Source organism: Colossoma macropomum, unplaced genomic scaffold (genome assembly GCF_904425465.1).
Source record: "Colossoma macropomum unplaced genomic scaffold, Colossoma_macropomum, whole genome shotgun sequence".
Classification (NCBI taxonomy): domain Eukaryota; kingdom Metazoa; phylum Chordata; class Actinopteri; order Characiformes; family Serrasalmidae; genus Colossoma; species Colossoma macropomum.
The window spans coordinates 13,205-30,827 of NW_023495330.1; the positions used below are offsets into that span (position 1 = coordinate 13,205).

Sequence of the window (17,623 nt, forward strand, 5' to 3'; positions counted from 1 at the left end):
GAACAACAGATTCAATTAATAAAATAAATACTAATTTTCAAACACACACACACACACACATATCTTCTAAGCCGCTTATGGGTCGTGGGAGGTGCTGGAGCCTATCCCCGCTGTCATCGGGCGGAAGGCAGGATACATCCTGGAGAGACTACCAGTCCATCGCAGGGCATACTTTTCAAATACTCTATGAAAAATAATAAACTCAGCATTTTTAACAAACTATCTCACCTTAGCTTTTCAAAATGATGTCAGAAATCCAAGAAAATGCTATAATACCACAAAAAAGTAAATTGAGTTCCACAGTTTAGAAGCAAAATTAATGAAAGCGTCTTCTATATTTGATGGACGGTTTTTGCAGAAGGTCAGTATACAGTTGATCTAAGATCATGAGTTGGACCATAAACAGACAGACAGTCTGTGAGGTATGCAGGTGTCTAAGGCCATTTAAACCATTAAAACCAATACCAAAACTCCTAAAAGATACAGACAGTAAGTGCATTGTCTAAATGGGGGTGATATGCTCTGGATGTAGTGTTTTCTAAAATAATGTTAAGCTTTTCTTATAAAGATATTCAACTAAGCCTGAGATGAGATTAAATGAGATGAGACAAACACAAAAGAGTTAAATAAGTGAGAAAATAATCAAAGTGAGAGAATCTGCAATGATAAATGAGTTGAATCGAAACAGGAGAACATTGCTCACAGTAATTTTAAACTGGACTCTATCCATGTCTAGGAAAAGAAAATAAGGTTAAAGTTAGATCTTATTTATCTATTTTTTCTTCCCTCTAGTTCCACCTGTTTAGCCAGGTAGGTCAAGAGAATGCAGTGATTTGTCAGCACATCATGCCACATTCTTCAGTGTGTAAAAACAATTCCAGCTTATTATTCTGTGGTCACATGGAAACCAGATGGGTTAAAAAGTGAGGATGACACATTGAGCAGCGTCCATTTCTGAAGACAGGATCATAGACAACCTTTTTAGAAGATGTCTTCTTCTTCAGCTCACACCACTCCTGTCCAGACCAGCATCCCAGCTCAGACAGAAGGAAACGTACACAAAAGTAAGTATGCAAGAAACACGCTGCATGTGAATGAATATATCTTTATCTCGATCAAGTTATATAGAAGTCATATATTCTGCAAGGATTGCTACAAGTTATTTATTTGCTTATTTAATTTCTGAGATTGTGTATCCAAATTTAATTTGCTGATTACTATACATGAAAAGGCATAAGCACTACAGCGATTACAGTTTATTGTCTGTGTATCTTCTTCTCTTGATGGGGTTGTGGGTTCTTTATTCCTCACTGTTTCAATAGAAGCTTGTGAAGGAACTTCAGTGCAAAGAAAGTACTTTGTGACACTTCTATCATTTGTTGTTGTTGTTGTTTTGTTTTTGTATTTGTAAAGAGTACTTAAAAAATTCTGTTTAAAAAAGCTCACAAGTCCAAGCACCGTTTTCAGTGCATACAAATGTAGTGTCATTATGCTGGTTATAGTGAACTGTGCTGCCTGAAACTGCATAAAACAAAAGAAACAGACGATTAAAACAAGATAAGACGCTCTGGGTTTGTCTTAAAGTTAACAACTTATTTAGGATATTTTGGTGACTTAGGATGTTTCTGTAAAACCGTTTTCTTATCTGGAAATAAGATTATAGACTTAAGCTCTGTTGCTCTGTAATGGCTTCTGTCCTAACTTCAGTCATAACTGAAGTTGCCATGACAACGCAGCAGATATGATCTCAGACTTAAGGATTTTCTATAATATGGCCCCAAAAGAATGCAACAGAACATATACAACAAAATATTGACCTAAATAAAATACTAAATACTGCCATACATAACCAACATAGACACTAATGTTGGAGTTTCAGGTAGTAAATTGTTGCTTGCTCTTTCCTTTTTTGATGGATACAAATAAATAAAAAAGTGGATACATTTATCTTTGAAAAAATAAACAAGATATACATTGTATTTGGGGGTGTCTTTTTTTCACTGATGCTATATTGGTGGGAGGGGTCAAGCCATCTGGAAGAGGTGGAGCAACTCTGGTGAGAAGTCAACCAGACTGTAAACAATGATAAGTAGCAAAGTTGAAGCTAGTGGGAAATGGCTATTGCTGAGCTGATGCAGGGAGAAAAGTTAGGGGTGCTGGCTGCTGAGTTGCATGGGATTTTTTCAGCTCTGCTTTCGCCCAGTAGTGGCAGAGTAAGCTGTTGCTCAGAGAATTGAGGTGATCCTGTGTGATCCCACCCCTCGAGGCTTACTGTTGCCCTGTCATGCCAAGGAGTACTGTGGTGGTAATGGGTCATGGGTTGAGTTTGACTTTGGTTAATCTGTCTGCATTGCCACAAGAGGGGCTGAAAAGCAGACCTTCCATGAAGGGTTTTGTTGTGGGACTGTTGTTGGGTTGCCGAAGTGTCTCAATTGCATATCCTTAGAGCCCTTGCAAAAGCCCCAATTATAGTGCAAAAACAGAGTTGGCCATATTTGGTACTTAAACATTGTGCTGTATGTACGTGAGCTGGCAGGTGAGTTTAGTTTGTGATATGCATTGTGCTGTTTTGTTTAAACATGCTTCCTGGTACCACCTCTTCTTCAGCAGTGCTGCTATACTTTTGGCTCCATAGCTTGACTTTTTCAGATTTTGGTACAGTTCCATGCATGTCATTAAACTGCAATGCCTAATGTGGCTTTGGGATGTTTTGATGTTTGTAAATTGAACTTTACTGTCCTGTTGCTATCAGATAAAGGGTTTGGTGTCTTGCCAGTTTTCACATTCTTATAATCTGGGTTTCTTAATGAGGTCAAAGTTGTAGACATTGTTCTGGTGATGTCATCACCTATTGAGCATACATGGGTACCTATTCAGATACATAAAATGTCAGGTTGTCCTAAATTTCATAATTTCTCCTATTTATGTTGCCAAACTCAGAGGAGGAGTTGGATGTGTTCTACATAAACATGAATGTCCTGCGTACATATGAACAACCAGAGAAATGTCTTCTGGAGTTGCTACCAAGAGCTGAAACATTCAGAAAAGTTGTGTGAGTATTTTATGTTTTAAGTGAGTAATTTAATTGGCTCAAACTCACACTGAAATTTTAACAAATAACAAGTAAACTTTACGTAATGCAAGAAAACAAAAAACCCAAATTTACACAATGTAAAGGGCAACAGGCATTTTCACATTGTCACAAACTGCAAAACGTCAACATGGAGATACACACACACATATATATATATATATATATATATGTGTGTGTGTGTGTGTGTGTGTGTGTGTGTGTGTGCAATACAATTTACAGTAAACAACATAAAGCAGACAAACAAAAAAAAAAAACAGTTAATACGCTTATCTGTCCATTTGGTATATAAGTTTAGCCCATGGAAGTTCATCATTTTTACATTGAAAAAAAGAACAATGCATTCAGTTTACCTTTAAAATGACAATGAACTTAAAAAAGGGAATAACTGTGTCTGTGTGTTTCAGTTGTCAGTGTTTTGATATATCATCATTTCTCCTCTAGACTGTGTGAGTGTAGTCTCTCAGAGGAAAGCTGTGCAGCTCTGGCTTCAGCTCTAAGAAACTCTTCAGCAGTCAGAGAGCTGGACCTGAGTAAGACTGAACTGCAGGATTCAGGAGAGGAGCTGCTCTCTGCTGCATTGGAAAATCCTCATGGTAAACTGGAGAAACTGAGGTGAGTTTTCAACTAAATCAAATTACACAATAACAAATCTCTTAGGATTAGGATGATCTAAGAGATGTCAGCTTTTCTAGAAATACAGTCTTGTTTGTGAGTGAGTTTGTGTGCGTGTGAGTTTCTGAAGTGGCCTAGAAAGTCAGTCATGGATTAGGATCAGGAGTCTATAAAGGTCCAAAAGAGAATCTCTTGCTGCATTCAGACACTTTTGCTTTTGTGTTACGGCTCCTGTCCTCCTTCTTCCTCACTACCACTTCTCTCCTACCACAGAAGAATGTGGAGGAGTGAAGGGGAGGACAGAAGAGAATAAAGCAGAAAAAAATGAGACAATGAGCAGTAAAGTAGGACAGCTGGTCCACTTCAACATCATGAAATTTTATGTTGATTATTGATGAACTAAATCATAATGTTTTCTTGAAAGCACACCCCTAATACTTCTGGTAGAAGTATAAAATACTAGGAATGGCCAATGGAAGAACAATTTACAGCCTTTGAATGCTTGTTGGTGTATCCAAACACATACACACATGCTTGTTCTTAATACTACCTTTAAAACATTAATATTTACATTTCATTATTAACCATAATTGTAAATATGAAAGATGCTGGTAGACTATTCAAATGTGTCATAACAAAATGACACATACCTAGGCAAATGTGTCTGTTCCTTAAAATTATTTTTGCAGCCATGGTACAGAAGTAAGTTCAAGATGTATATCTTTTAAAATCTGTCTTTAAAAAGGTATTTTCAAAGTCAAGTTTGTTGGTATATTGAATGAATAGTAAAGTTCATTTTCAATCTCTGACTTGAAATAAGTGACAGGCAAGCATAAATCTTGTTTAGGATTGATGACTCAGTGAATTATTTCTATCTCTCATTGTCTCCATCTCTCAGCTCCATGATTAAGGACACTTGATTGTCATTCAGAAGTTCAAATTATAGCCAAAGAAATTAATGAGTATTTGGCAGTTTCTTTTGTTTAAACTTTTTTTTGCCATATCTTTTACTAACTCTTCACTTTCACTGAAGAGGTGATGGTTGCAAAATCATGGTTATGTTCATGTTTTAGTTAAAGTTACTTAAATATAGCATGATTTTTTGTAGCCTAATATCTTGTTTATCATTAAATAATTACTGTTCTCTCTTAGTTTGGTGATAAAACATGTTAGCATGTTAATAAATAGGTGTTTATTAATGTAATAATATTTAGAAATAAATAATGTTCAAATCCATGACAGGTTCTTGTAGGAAAGTAAGTCAAAACTCTTTGAATAAGGACTAAGGATCGATAAAATAAAATTCGAGTCACTGCTTTCACTTATAGCCCAGGTTAAATTTTATGTTTAGGTAATAAACAGGTACTTTTCACACTAATATCTTCAAGTGCCTTTGCATTGCATTTTTATCCCATAGTAACTACCTGCTACTTAGAGAATTTTTCAAATTACTTTTTGCTGAAACATGTGACATTATTTAGTATGAATTTGTTTGTATTTACAAGCTGGTTACTACAATGGAACACATAAGAACACAAAGAAAAGCAGGTTGTTTATCTCCAGTACTGATGGGCCCTCCTGATGTACTCCAGGTTGCATTAATCAGTGAACACAATGAAAGGGTGGAGGCTACCTTTAGCCTGGCTGCCAGTCCTTCAGGGTCAGCTTTAGATCAGTAAGCTCATAGTTTTCTGTCATAGTTCCTTTCTGCCAGTGTCACCTTGCAGCTGTGAAAGCATTACCTTAACTCCCACCTTGAATGCATCCACCTTAACCACAAATGAAAGTACAAGGGAGTTTTGACATCCTCTCTACTCAAGCAGGGCATAGACCAACTAGCTTCAGTGTTCAATTACATTTAATCAGCCTGTACACTGTTCCTACTTGCTATCTATAGGCCAGTGACCTTAACATCAAGATCTTGGAGTGACTTGTTCCTTGTCCATTCTTTTTTCTCTGGAGAACACTTTTACACAGTAAAAGTGTGTGTGGGGGTTATATGTATGAGTACATATACATCTTGCTTTTTCTCCTAGGCTGTTTGAGTGTAATCTCACATGGAAAAGCTGTGAAGTTCTGGCATTAGTTCTCAGTTCAACTTCCACAAAACTAAGAGAGCTGGACCTTAGTAAGAATAAACTGCAGGATTTAGAAGTAAATATGCTCTCTATTGGACTGCAGAATCCACATTGTCAACTTGAGATACTGAGGTGAGATCTCTTGTTTGTTATCCTTCTGAGTTGAACATTTACAGAGTCATTAAATAACTACATTTACATGCACACTGCTTATCCAGTATTAGTTAAGATTGCTGGTCTCACTAAGATACTTTATGATGATGTACACAGCTCAGTTCTATTGTAAAAGCCCAACTAGAGTCTCATTGGAACTAAGATTAATATGATTAAAATGTGTTCCAGGCTTTATAAGCGATTTATTCCAGTGTGCATAATGTGAGTTAGTCATGGCCTTGATGAATTGATGCCTCTTCAATCTTGACTTCAGTTTCATATATACAGTAGCCAGAGGAGGGGAAAACCATGGACAAGTGACAGACTCATGGGTGCCCAAGGCACATTGATGCATGAGGCAACAAAGGCTATCCTGTCTGATCCTATCCAACAAATCACATTGAGAAGGTCTCCAAATTCCCCAGATCTCAGTCTGGTCATGTCTTAAATCAAAAACTTAAGTAGAAATTTTCTTAATTTTATGCAAATAAACTATTAGGCAAAAATGCAAAACAAATGTTTTGAGTCAAATGAATTCCTTGGACCAATCATAGACAGAGGGGCCCTTCTGTTCCAGCATTTTGTTCCTGTCCCCAATAGTATAACTTAAAATATGAAGGAGAAAGTTATAAACTTGTAAACTTGTAACAGCAGTTCATATCTTAAACAAAACTGCAAAATCTATATAGTTCACGTTTTTATATTTTCTCATTAGAAGCTGTGTACACACCCACATGTGACAACAACAGCAGCCTCGAACACACCCACAGACAGAAAAGTAATTTTGGAGCAATTCTATTGGTCCATTCATTATTAAATTATAAAACTATAGGAAAGCAAAATACAGCAAAAATGTCAATTGAATATTTTGACAGCAGCAATATCACTGCTGTTGGAACAAAATCTCCAAAGCTGTAAATTTACTGGCAAAACATGTTTAACTTTGGATGGAAGTTAAATATTTTCAAGTAACTTTGGAGCTTTTCTATTGGTCCAGTCATCATGAAATTTTAGCATGTTGTAAAGGGCAGTATTTCTAAATTCTGTAAAAAAAAGTTCAAAATGACAAAAACTGAGATAAAAGATTTGGTTTCAACAGCAGCAAAGTGGTACTGTTTAAACTATTAAGCAATAACTTGTGTGACTTACCAAAAAGATATTTTAAATTGTAGAAATTTAGTCAGTAAATATAACTGTAATATTAATTATTACAAATAATTAATCACAGTAATTAATTTGTTAACAATTTACTTATTTGATACTCTTGAAATATTAATTATGAATGAACTAATTTCTTTTTAAAAAATCAGAAGCTGTATGAATAACTATTTGCCTACATCCTGTTTTTAAATGATTACTAATTATTTTTATTCTTGTTACTTTGTGATTAATAAAGCTTTTCTTAATGGTTGATAATTTAGTGGTTAAACACACAGTAATTACTTCATTAAGTATGCTTTCTTGTATCTACAATCATTGTCCATTTTATTAGCTGTACTTACCATACAGGTGCACTTTGTACTTCTACAATTACAAATTGTAGTCCATCTGTTTCTCTGCATACTTTGTTAGCCCACTTTCACCCTGTTCCTCAATGGTCAGGACAGTAGGCATTATTTAGGTGGTGGATCATTCTTAGCACTTGTGTTGTATTGTCTGTGCAAACAAACCAGTGACTCTGGCAGAAATCACATCTACATTAACTGCAAGGGGCCCCACATACATATCCTGTAGGTCAGTGCTTCGTTCTTTAGCTTCCATGGGATATAGGAGCAGAAGACCCACCAGAGTGCCTCTGTTAACACAACAACACTGGACACAGCGCCTCACCTGGGCTCGTGAGGTTGATAACTGGACCCTAGAGGACTGGTAACATGTGGCGTGATCCACTGAGTCAGGGTACCAATTGTTTGGGCAATGGTAGGGTTTTGACACAGACCCCATGAAGCCATGTCAAAAAAGCAATGGGCAGGCTGGTGGTGGTTCCATACTGGTGTGGGGTGTGTTCTAATGGAATGAGTTGGGTCTATTGGTCCGCCTGAACTCACTGACTGTTTCACTGCTTGGTGACCATTTGCAACCCTTCATGGACTTCATGTACCCCCACAATGAAAGGGCCCAAGTTGTCCAGAATCAGTTTCGAGGAGCATTCTGGAGAGATCGGACGAATGATGTGTATATATGTATATATATATATATATATATATATATATATATATATATATATTATTCTCAGTGTTGTATTTACACTGTAAAAATGGATTGTCTGTTCAGCCAAAAACAAATTGTTTCATGTGATAAGCATGTTAAGTGGTTTTACTCAATTAAAAAAAAATAATGTAAAACCATGATGTGTCCTGTCAGGCTTGTAGGTGATTGCAGGAAATTCCTGCATGGTAAATTTATCTGCATGGTAAATTTATCATGAAGAAGGATTTTCACTTTGTTGCTAAGGCAGACTGTGCTGGCATGAATATAAACAGTACTATAAATGGATTAATCTTTTATACAGCTAATATATCTTAGTTTGTTACAGTTTTTTAGACTAAGTAAGAACTTGGGCTTTTGTTTACATATAAACATGGGTACTGTCAGTCTCCCTGTCTACTTGCAACAGTAGATGTGTGTGTTGAGTTGTTAGTGTGAAGACATTTTCTTCTTCTCTCTGCAGGCTGGAATACTGCGATTTTACAAAGGAGGGCTGGGCTGCTCTTTTTGAAGCTCTGAAATCAAATCCCTCACACATGAAAGAGCTGAATCTGAGCAACATATTCCTATTTTCAGGAATGGATTCGCTATCTGCTCTGCTGAAGGATCCTTACTGTAAACTGGAGAAACTACAGTGAGTTACTGACTTACACACACACACACACAGTAAACCAAACCTATTATCTTGTTATTGTGATGTGTTATTACTGTTATTTATAAATGTGCTTGACAAGTATCTTTATGTTCATAATCATAGAATTCATTTTATCTTAGTTTATTCATTGTTTTTTTTATTCAGTTTGACAGTTTTCTGTTTTTTATACTGGTGTTGGAGCTGTTCAATTTGTAAAGTACTACATGCAATTTTCTAAGCCGCTTCATCGTTCTGGGTTACAGGGGGAGCTGGAGCCTATCCCAAGTACTACACAAATAATAAAAATTATTTTTATTATCATTGATATCATTAGTAGTAGTAGTAGTTGTAATGAGGACAAAACAGTGACAGGGCTCAAATGTACAAAGTCACTTTACCTGGAAACACTAAGGTATCATAACTGTACATTCTAGTGTACTGAGAATCTCCCAGATTTAAAACTTTGTAAAATTCAAGCACATCTCATGCTGATAAACTATAGTTACCTAGTACTTTAAATCAGCGGCGGCCATGAACACAGAGAAACTAAATGTTGTTAGCAGCCACAAGTCAACAAATGTTTTTTGTCAGCAAAGCTTTTCTTTTTAAGCTGTTTGAGATCATGTGAAGGGTAACATTGATTCTATCCTACATGTGTTTTTGTGCAACCACCAACATATAACCAGACTTTTATTTATTTGTCCAGCAAGCTGAACTTTAATTAGGTTTTAATTAGGTGCTGTGTCTTCTTATCAGCTTTTAAAGACCACCACACACTGGACCAGCACACACCACCATGTAGCAGATACACTAAAGCACAGCTGTACCTCATAGAAAGCCACAAGTGCATCAAAAACTTTTAAGTTCAAGTTAATGTGTACACGCTGTTGATTTAAATTTAATGAAATAAAACTTTTGCTGAAATTTATGAGTTTATCTTGTTTGGTATCAGTTACTAGTTGTTTTCATGTTGAAAGATAAGAAATAAAAACATAAGGCTGCAATATTGTCCTCATTGTTGAGGAAATAGATGATTAATATGTTATTTTAAAAATATATGCATACATCAAGAATTTTGTTATAATCAATTAATATCCAGAATGCATTGTGTGTTGAGGTAGTCAAATCTTATATAAAATGATTCAAAATAGAGGATTATACTAAACTCTTTATCATTTCAGTTTTTATTGTTCTCAAAAATACTAATATAGAGTGTAAAAATTTAATATTGAGAAAAAACTTGGAAAAATACATTTTAGTGTCTAGGTCATAATATTTCAATCTATATTTTATTATAAAGCTATTTTTAGTTATAAAATAATAACTTTATATGGCACCTATGCCTCCACTGTGTCAGACAGCACCAGGCTCGACTGATTCACTCATACCAGCACAACACACACTACCATGTAACTACCCTACCAGTGTCACTGCTGTGCTGAGAATGATCCACCACCCAAATAATACCTGCTCAGTGGTGGCCTTATATGGGGGGTGATAAACTGTGCAGTGACAGGGCTACAGTCTGTAATTGTAAACCCTGTAAAACAGCCATTAAGTGTAGATACATCCAGTCATATGCAAAAGTCTGAACACCCCTGCTCAAATTATATGTTTTCAGTGGAAATAAGTTAACACATTTTCTGCAGAGAAAACACTTAAGTATGACAGGATTTTTTCCTGATTGTAGATTGTAGTGTTTGGCTGGAAAATTTGCTTTTATCATGCTTTTAGTGTTTTGTGGGGGTTTGACCCTTTTGTAAAGAAAGTGGCCAGTGGTCCTCTACCAGTATTTTAACTGTTTTGAGAATGAATTCTGAATAGTGAAAAGAGACCAAAAAAGAAAAGAAAAAAACTAATTTTGCCTTTCAAATGTCTGTGTGTAAGTATGCTGTAAGTATGAGGAGTTTTTCCTTCTTCTCTCTGCAGACTGGAATACTGCAATATTAAAGATGAAGGCTGTGCTACTCTGATTGAAGCTCTGAAATCAAACCCCTCATTACAACTGAGAGAGCTGAATCTGAGCTGGAATGATCCAGGACAGTCAGGACTAAAGAAGCTCTCTGATCTACTGGAGGATCCACACTGTAAACTGGAGAAACTAGAGTGAGTTACTGATAGTTTTCATTTGGGAGCTGTTAAGTTCTGTAGAATCCTCACCTGTCTTCTATTGTTCCTTGTATTCAGAGCTGAGTTTTGTGCACAAAGTGAGAAGATAATACTGAAATTGTGTGCATCAATATTCAGAGTACAGATGAATCTAGACTTATGTGCTTTTCAGAAAGTTGTGTGTAGAACATGACTGACTATTGACAGTATTTATATAAGTTAAATCAAACCAGTTAAATTGTTTGTTCCCTCATGAAGTGTTTTGGATTTTTAATAATTTATTTTTGTATTTTGCAGTGCATAAATTCATTAAAATAATTAAATAAACTAGTTTCATGTTCATAAATTCTAAAAACAATGTTCTTACATTTTTATCAAATGTTTTAATAATTTATAAATACAATGTTTAAGCAATTAGAATTTTCTTAGAAAGGAATAATTCTATTTCCTTCAAATATTTTCCTATATAACAATTGTTATTATTGATATGTAATATGATTAAAATTATTAATTGTAATATAATTATTATTAATTGTAATATAATTAATATATGAAAGTTACAGATGTTACAGATTTTTTTTTTAAATGAGATATTTGGCTACAGACAAAATATAAATAGGAAATACATCATCTTTTAATAATAATCGTAATACTCCAGAAGGTGTGCTTTTTTGATTGGTAATATATTGTATTTCTTGTTATGTGGGGATTATATTACTAATACAAGAATAAACTGAATAAATTAATCCTCTAGGATAGAACTAGATCGACCTCTAAATCTTATCTTAATTAACAGAATAAAGTTGCTTTAAGTGCAATATTTTTAAATAACATAAAAGGAAATCATTATTACATGTCACCACACCACTATAGCTGAACAATTTAGCATAACAGAATCTTTAGAGGGGTTGAATTTAGTTATCTTTTTTTAGGAATAGAGAAACTTTGTCACACTTTGTTTTGCACACACAGACACACACGTACACACACACAGATAAACATAATTACTGTGTGTGTGTGTGTGTACTGTGTGTGTTGAGTTGTAAATGTAAGTTTTTCTTCTCTCTGCAGACTGGAATCCTGTGGTATTAAAGGGGGAGGCTGTGCTGCTCTGGTTGAAGCTCTGAAATCAAACCCCTCTTCACATCTGAGAGAGTTGAATCTGAGCAACAATAATCTAGGAGATTCAGGAGCAAAGGCGCTCTCTGATCTGCTGAAAGATCCACACTGTAAACTGGAGAAACTACAGTGAGTTACTGACACTCACACACACACACAATATTACTACCAAAACAATTGATATCATTATAAAATCTGGAAATCATCAGCTCTTTAATAACATTACTGCCTGTGTTTATTTTGTGATGTACTTACGTCTTGTTTGATGTCAGTGCACAACATAACAAATAAAAGGAACAGGCTTAAAGCATGATTCATATGCAACAACCTAAACATGTCTATATACATAATCTAAGGGTGTGTTTACATCTGTAGTTCCCTTTGTCTGGGCTAAACCTATTTTTATACAAATTCTGCTTCATGTAAATGGCAAATATCTAATAAAAACAGCAAAAAGTACAAATAAATGTATGATACATTGATTGATTTATTAGATTTTTTATTAGACCATTTCATTTTTTTAAAATAAACAGCATTTACCACACTTTAAATGTAAGGCAATGCATATAATATAAATAGAAACAGTCAAGGATAACACAAAATTTGTGTAAAATAGCAAGTATTCGACCATGATACAAAATCAATATCTATATCAGTACAATCATTACAAATTTAACAATAAAAATACTCAACATCTTTAAACATTTTGAAACAACCTATTAAATAGCTTTTTTTTCTTTCTTCATTTAATGATTTCCTAATGGCATGCCTAAACCCTCACAAGCTGTTCCACAAAGTTTACCTAAAAGTGTCCCTACCCATTTTACTTTTAAAACAAGAAGGAACCAAATCTGTGGACTGTTTCTGGTAGAATAACTGGATATCTTTCACTTGAGTAAAATCATTTTTAAGATACTGAGGAACAGCCCAATGTTCAATCTTATATACATTACACAACTCTATTAAAGCGTAGCTGCTGTAGCTCTTGGATCAGCACATTATCTGATTTGGTTTGAGTCATTTCATCATTGGCACAGAGGGTAGGACTTCACTTGGCTCAGAGTCTCTGTAACAGCAGGGAGACACCTAGCCAGACACATAATAGGTGGAGCCAGTGTGTAAAGCTTTATTAAAACAACAGGGGTCTAATTTCTAAAACAGACTTTTTTTAGTCTCGGTATAATTCCATGTGTGCTATTTCATTGTTTGGGTGTTTTCATTTTTATTCATATTATTGTAACGTGAAAAATAGTAGGAAAAGGAAAATGTTAAAGGGGTAGGTGTGTCCAAACTTACAAGGTTAAATAGTGAAAGCTTATTCTCCAAATTCTTAAGCTTATAACACAAATTTAAAGATTGTTGCATAAAGTTTCACCAGTTAATTTAAAAGAACAGTTTGTCAGTTTCTCTTCGACCATATTTTGTCTCCAAGGCTGTGAAATCTCACAGAGAAAAGCAATGCAGGTCCACTCTCAGCTGTAAGCTCAAACTCCTCTGAGAGTCTGAGAGAGCTGGACGTGAGTAAGACTGAACTATGGTATTCAGGTGGTAAGCATTACTGTTCTTTTCAAAGATTAGATCGGATATGCATTATTCATTGAAATGATTTTTTCTCTGAACTGCTCACTGTTTGTTTGTGGTGTAGTGTTGAATCACCAGTGAACTGCTACAACACACTGACTATACAGTTACACAATCTCCAGTTTGAAACAGACAAGCTGTATGTTTTCCTGTTCTTTTTCTAGGCTGTCTCACTGCAAAATTTCAGGTGAAGACTGTGCTGCTCTGGATTCAGCTCTGAAATCAAACCCCTCATCACACCTGAGAGAGCTGGATCTGAGCTGCAATCATCGAGCAGACATAATACTGAAGCAGATCTGTGATCTAGTGAAGGATCCACAATGGTAAATGGATAAATAAACAGAGAGAACCCAATACACCAATATTAAAGCAGACAATGGAGAAAACAACTGAAAATGTCACATTTCTACTATCAGTCACAGTAGTGATAGTTTTAATGATATGATCATAACACTGTTAATATTCGTGATTAGTGGTAATTCTTCAGCTGTGAGATATTTGTCTCTTTTAGGGTTACAATAAGTAGAAACTGTAACATTATTCCCATGTTTACCAACTCTGTTATTGCTACCTTTTTGTTTTATTCCAGACATATTTATGTTTATTTTAATGCCTTTTTGATATGGAAAATAGTCAATGTCAGTTCTGAGTTTCTGATTTTACGAATTTTCATTAAATGAAACTGACTTAATTAAACAATTTGTAAACATTTGTTAAACAAATTCCTGCTGTCCCCAGTGCTGCCCTGACTTCCACTCCACTAACATATGAAATGAATAAATGGAAATATGAACTGACTAAAATCTTAGAGAAGGACCACATTTGAAGCTCTTGCTTCCTCATACATTCTCAGAAAAACAACGATGCTGACATGGTAGTGGGTGTTGAGCTGGAAGTTTATTAGGCATAGATTTTTAGACATCTGTGTCACTGCTATGTAGAATAGTGCCCCGACCAAGATATCAGAAACTGACCACTGATGAAGGGCTAAGGCATGGGTGCACAACTCCTGTCCTGGTGTCCAGCACCATTTGATAGTTTTCCTACACAAGCTCACCCACCAAATCTGACAATTAACAGATGAATCAGGTGTGTTTGAGCAGGGAATTATCCAAATTGTGCTGGATACTGACAGTGCAGGACCCTGGATTAGAGGATGGCTAGTCCTGTGCATGGAAGAAGGTCAGTCTCTAAATGCACACCAGCAAGGTGTACTGTCAGTATAGGTGTTAATAAAGAGGCATTGGGTTTGGGTTGTAAAGGAATATGTTTTACAGCATTGTGTAATCAGAATACAAGAAAAGGTCATTGTAATCCGTTATGGTTACAGAAAACAGGACAGTAATCAGATTATAGATACATTATAAAAACAGGATGATTTCTAGCAGAATTGCATTAAAACCACATACAGGCAAATATTTACCTTTCGGCAAAATTCACTCTTCTCAATGATAAATATGTCACATGAATCATAGATTTGAAGAATTTTGGATGGTGTTGGGGCTGCCACCTGTAGAGAAACCTAAAGAACAAGCCCCAGAATGCTCAGCAGTTCAGTCTTTTATTTGGTCAATCTATAGAAATTTATAGAAGAATCTGCAGAGTTTTCATGAAGACATCTTTAATCAAACGTTTACCCTGATTTTACATGATGACCAATTCTACAGCAGCAAACTGATGTGGAAATAAACTCATTTATTCTTGTTTGTTGCTGCACAAAATTCTATACTTTAATTAGATATCAATAGGATAGATAACAGTAGGTTTGTTAATCAAATCAAAATCAAATTTATTTGTATAGCGCTTTTTACAACTGATGTTGTCACAAAGCAGCTTCACAGAAATCCGTTTAGAACAAAGTTTCAACATGAACTGTAAATCCTCCAGGTGAGCAAGCCAGGGGCGACAGTGGCAAGGAAAAACTCCCTCAGAGCTGAGGAAGAAACCTTGGGAGGAACCAAGGCTCACATGGGGGGACCCATCCTCCTCTGGTCAAACTACATACAAAATTATTATTCTACTAATATTAATAGTAGTAGTAGTAATAGTTAGGAGGTAGTGATAGTTAGGAGACTTCAGTGTAGAGTGGGCAGCCAGTCCAAGGCAGGTGGCGGTGACTGGGTTGTGGGTAACTGGTCTGAAGCGGGTAGCCGGAGAGCTCTACAAACAATCATCCAGCAGTGTCCGGCCGGACAGGTGGGCAGTCGTTTTCTCGGAAGAAAGGTAGGGAGATGGAGTTAGTTTAGTTCTGTATGGGTGTATGTATAGTAGTATGTAAAACATTTCCAGAGTGTGGCTAACGACTCTGGCAGATCTGACTATAACAGCTTAACTAAAAGGAGCGAACCGAAAGGACACACAGACACGGGAGCACCCTGAAACAATCTGGCATTCCTCCGCTCCACCTTTCACAAACCTGAGTGTTCGCGTGTGAGCGGCGGGACGACAGCACCAGTCTCAGTTTACTATAATTCCCTGCGTCCATGGACCCCTGGATCCGCTGCCTTTATCCAAGGGGAAACATTAACTAATTAATGTGTTGAAGTGAAATTATGTTAACTAAGAAGAATAACGTAGAACAGAAGAATAACAAAACATGAAAAAGTCTTGTGAGCAGTAACAGTTTTTTTGCATTCTATTTATTTATTCAATAATTTTCAAACAATGGGTGCAAACATTAACATGTAAATGATCATTATAAGTAGCTAAGACTTTGCTCTTACTAAGTATGTGAGTGTAAAATGAATGCCTTTTAAAATGTGTAGGACACACAAATTTGTTTGGACTGCCAAAAACTAAAGCTAAAAGGGACCATTAACAAATTAAATCACAAGCAGCGATCATCAAAATCTAAGCATGATGCACTGATATGAACCTTAAAGAGTCGGTGAAGGACTTCATCAGATAGAACAAAAATGGTCAGTTAGAGTTTTTAAAATGGCCTCAATGTATATTATTATTATATATAAATATATATATATATATATATATATATATATATATATGTATATATATTATTGTTGATGTCTACCAGATTGACTTATTATTTAAATAGCTTTTATTCTTGTTTTTATTTAATGATGTGTAATCCAAAAGTAACTGAAAATAATCAGATTACATTCCTTCTTGACTGATAAAGACAAATATCACAAGCTTTAGTTAGCATGGAAAGAGGTAGACACAGTGGTAACAATCAGCAGAACCAAAGACTACAACAAACTGGACAACACAGTGTCCAAAACTCAAAACATTTTTCAAACACGTTTTGAATGAAGGTGTCCATTCAGTCACCCTGAATTCACCATCCACTAACGTCCAGCATTGCTCATGGTCTGTAAGCACCGCTCAGTATTTCTCTATTACTGCATTTAATTACATCCAGAACCAGCATCTCTTACTCAGCTTACATTAATAGTAGCCATGTTCCAATTCGAGGAAGCCTCTTAGGTTCCTTTCATGGGAGGACAAGATATTAGTTTTTGTGTTCATCCAGAGAGAGAAATGAGACACGCAGCACTTCACACACCTACATGTTGGTCTAATGGATCATGTTGTCCAAATACTGGGTCGATGCCCCACCATTTTTGACCAGGCATACTGTTTCTCATAGAAAAAAATAACACCACACCAGCACAAAAAAACAAATGTTAAACTATTTTTCAGTACAAAAATATTTTGGTAGCAACAGATCTGTAATAAGTAAGTACTGGTATGGAAATATTATGGTAACAAGTCATATTTACCTAAAAGTTACATGCCAATTTTCTTAAGTTTGTAGCAATAACAAGTAGGTAATTAAATGCTAAAATAATGCTAAGTTGTACATAACAGGTAAGAAACTTAGTAGACACAAGTGGATTAGTATATTACAGCTATACCAGATCATTTCATCAGAACTACTTTATTGTTTTTGGAGTAATAACCCTAATGTAATAAAACCCCATGATGATTTAAAAGAATTGATTAAGCAGATATTATGCTGTTAGAGCTGGACAGTAAATAGTATGATATAAAATGTAAAACAGAGGTGCTACA

General features: G+C 35.4%; 1 protein-coding gene across 1 annotated transcript; it reads left to right on the plus strand.

Moving 5' to 3' along the window:
* The first annotated feature begins 961 nt into the window (after window positions 1-961).
* LOC118801786 (ribonuclease inhibitor-like) lies at window positions 962-13,915 on the plus strand. Its single transcript, XM_036562155.1, has 8 exons — window positions 962-1,064; window positions 2,941-3,052; window positions 3,536-3,706; window positions 5,743-5,916; window positions 8,609-8,779; window positions 10,709-10,885; window positions 11,960-12,136; window positions 13,753-13,915. Exons 1-8 carry the CDS (start codon window positions 989-991, stop codon window positions 13,913-13,915), a joined length of 1,221 nt encoding a protein of 406 aa, XP_036418048.1. The 5' UTR covers window positions 962-988.
* Window positions 13,916-17,623: the final 3,708 nt, after the last annotated feature.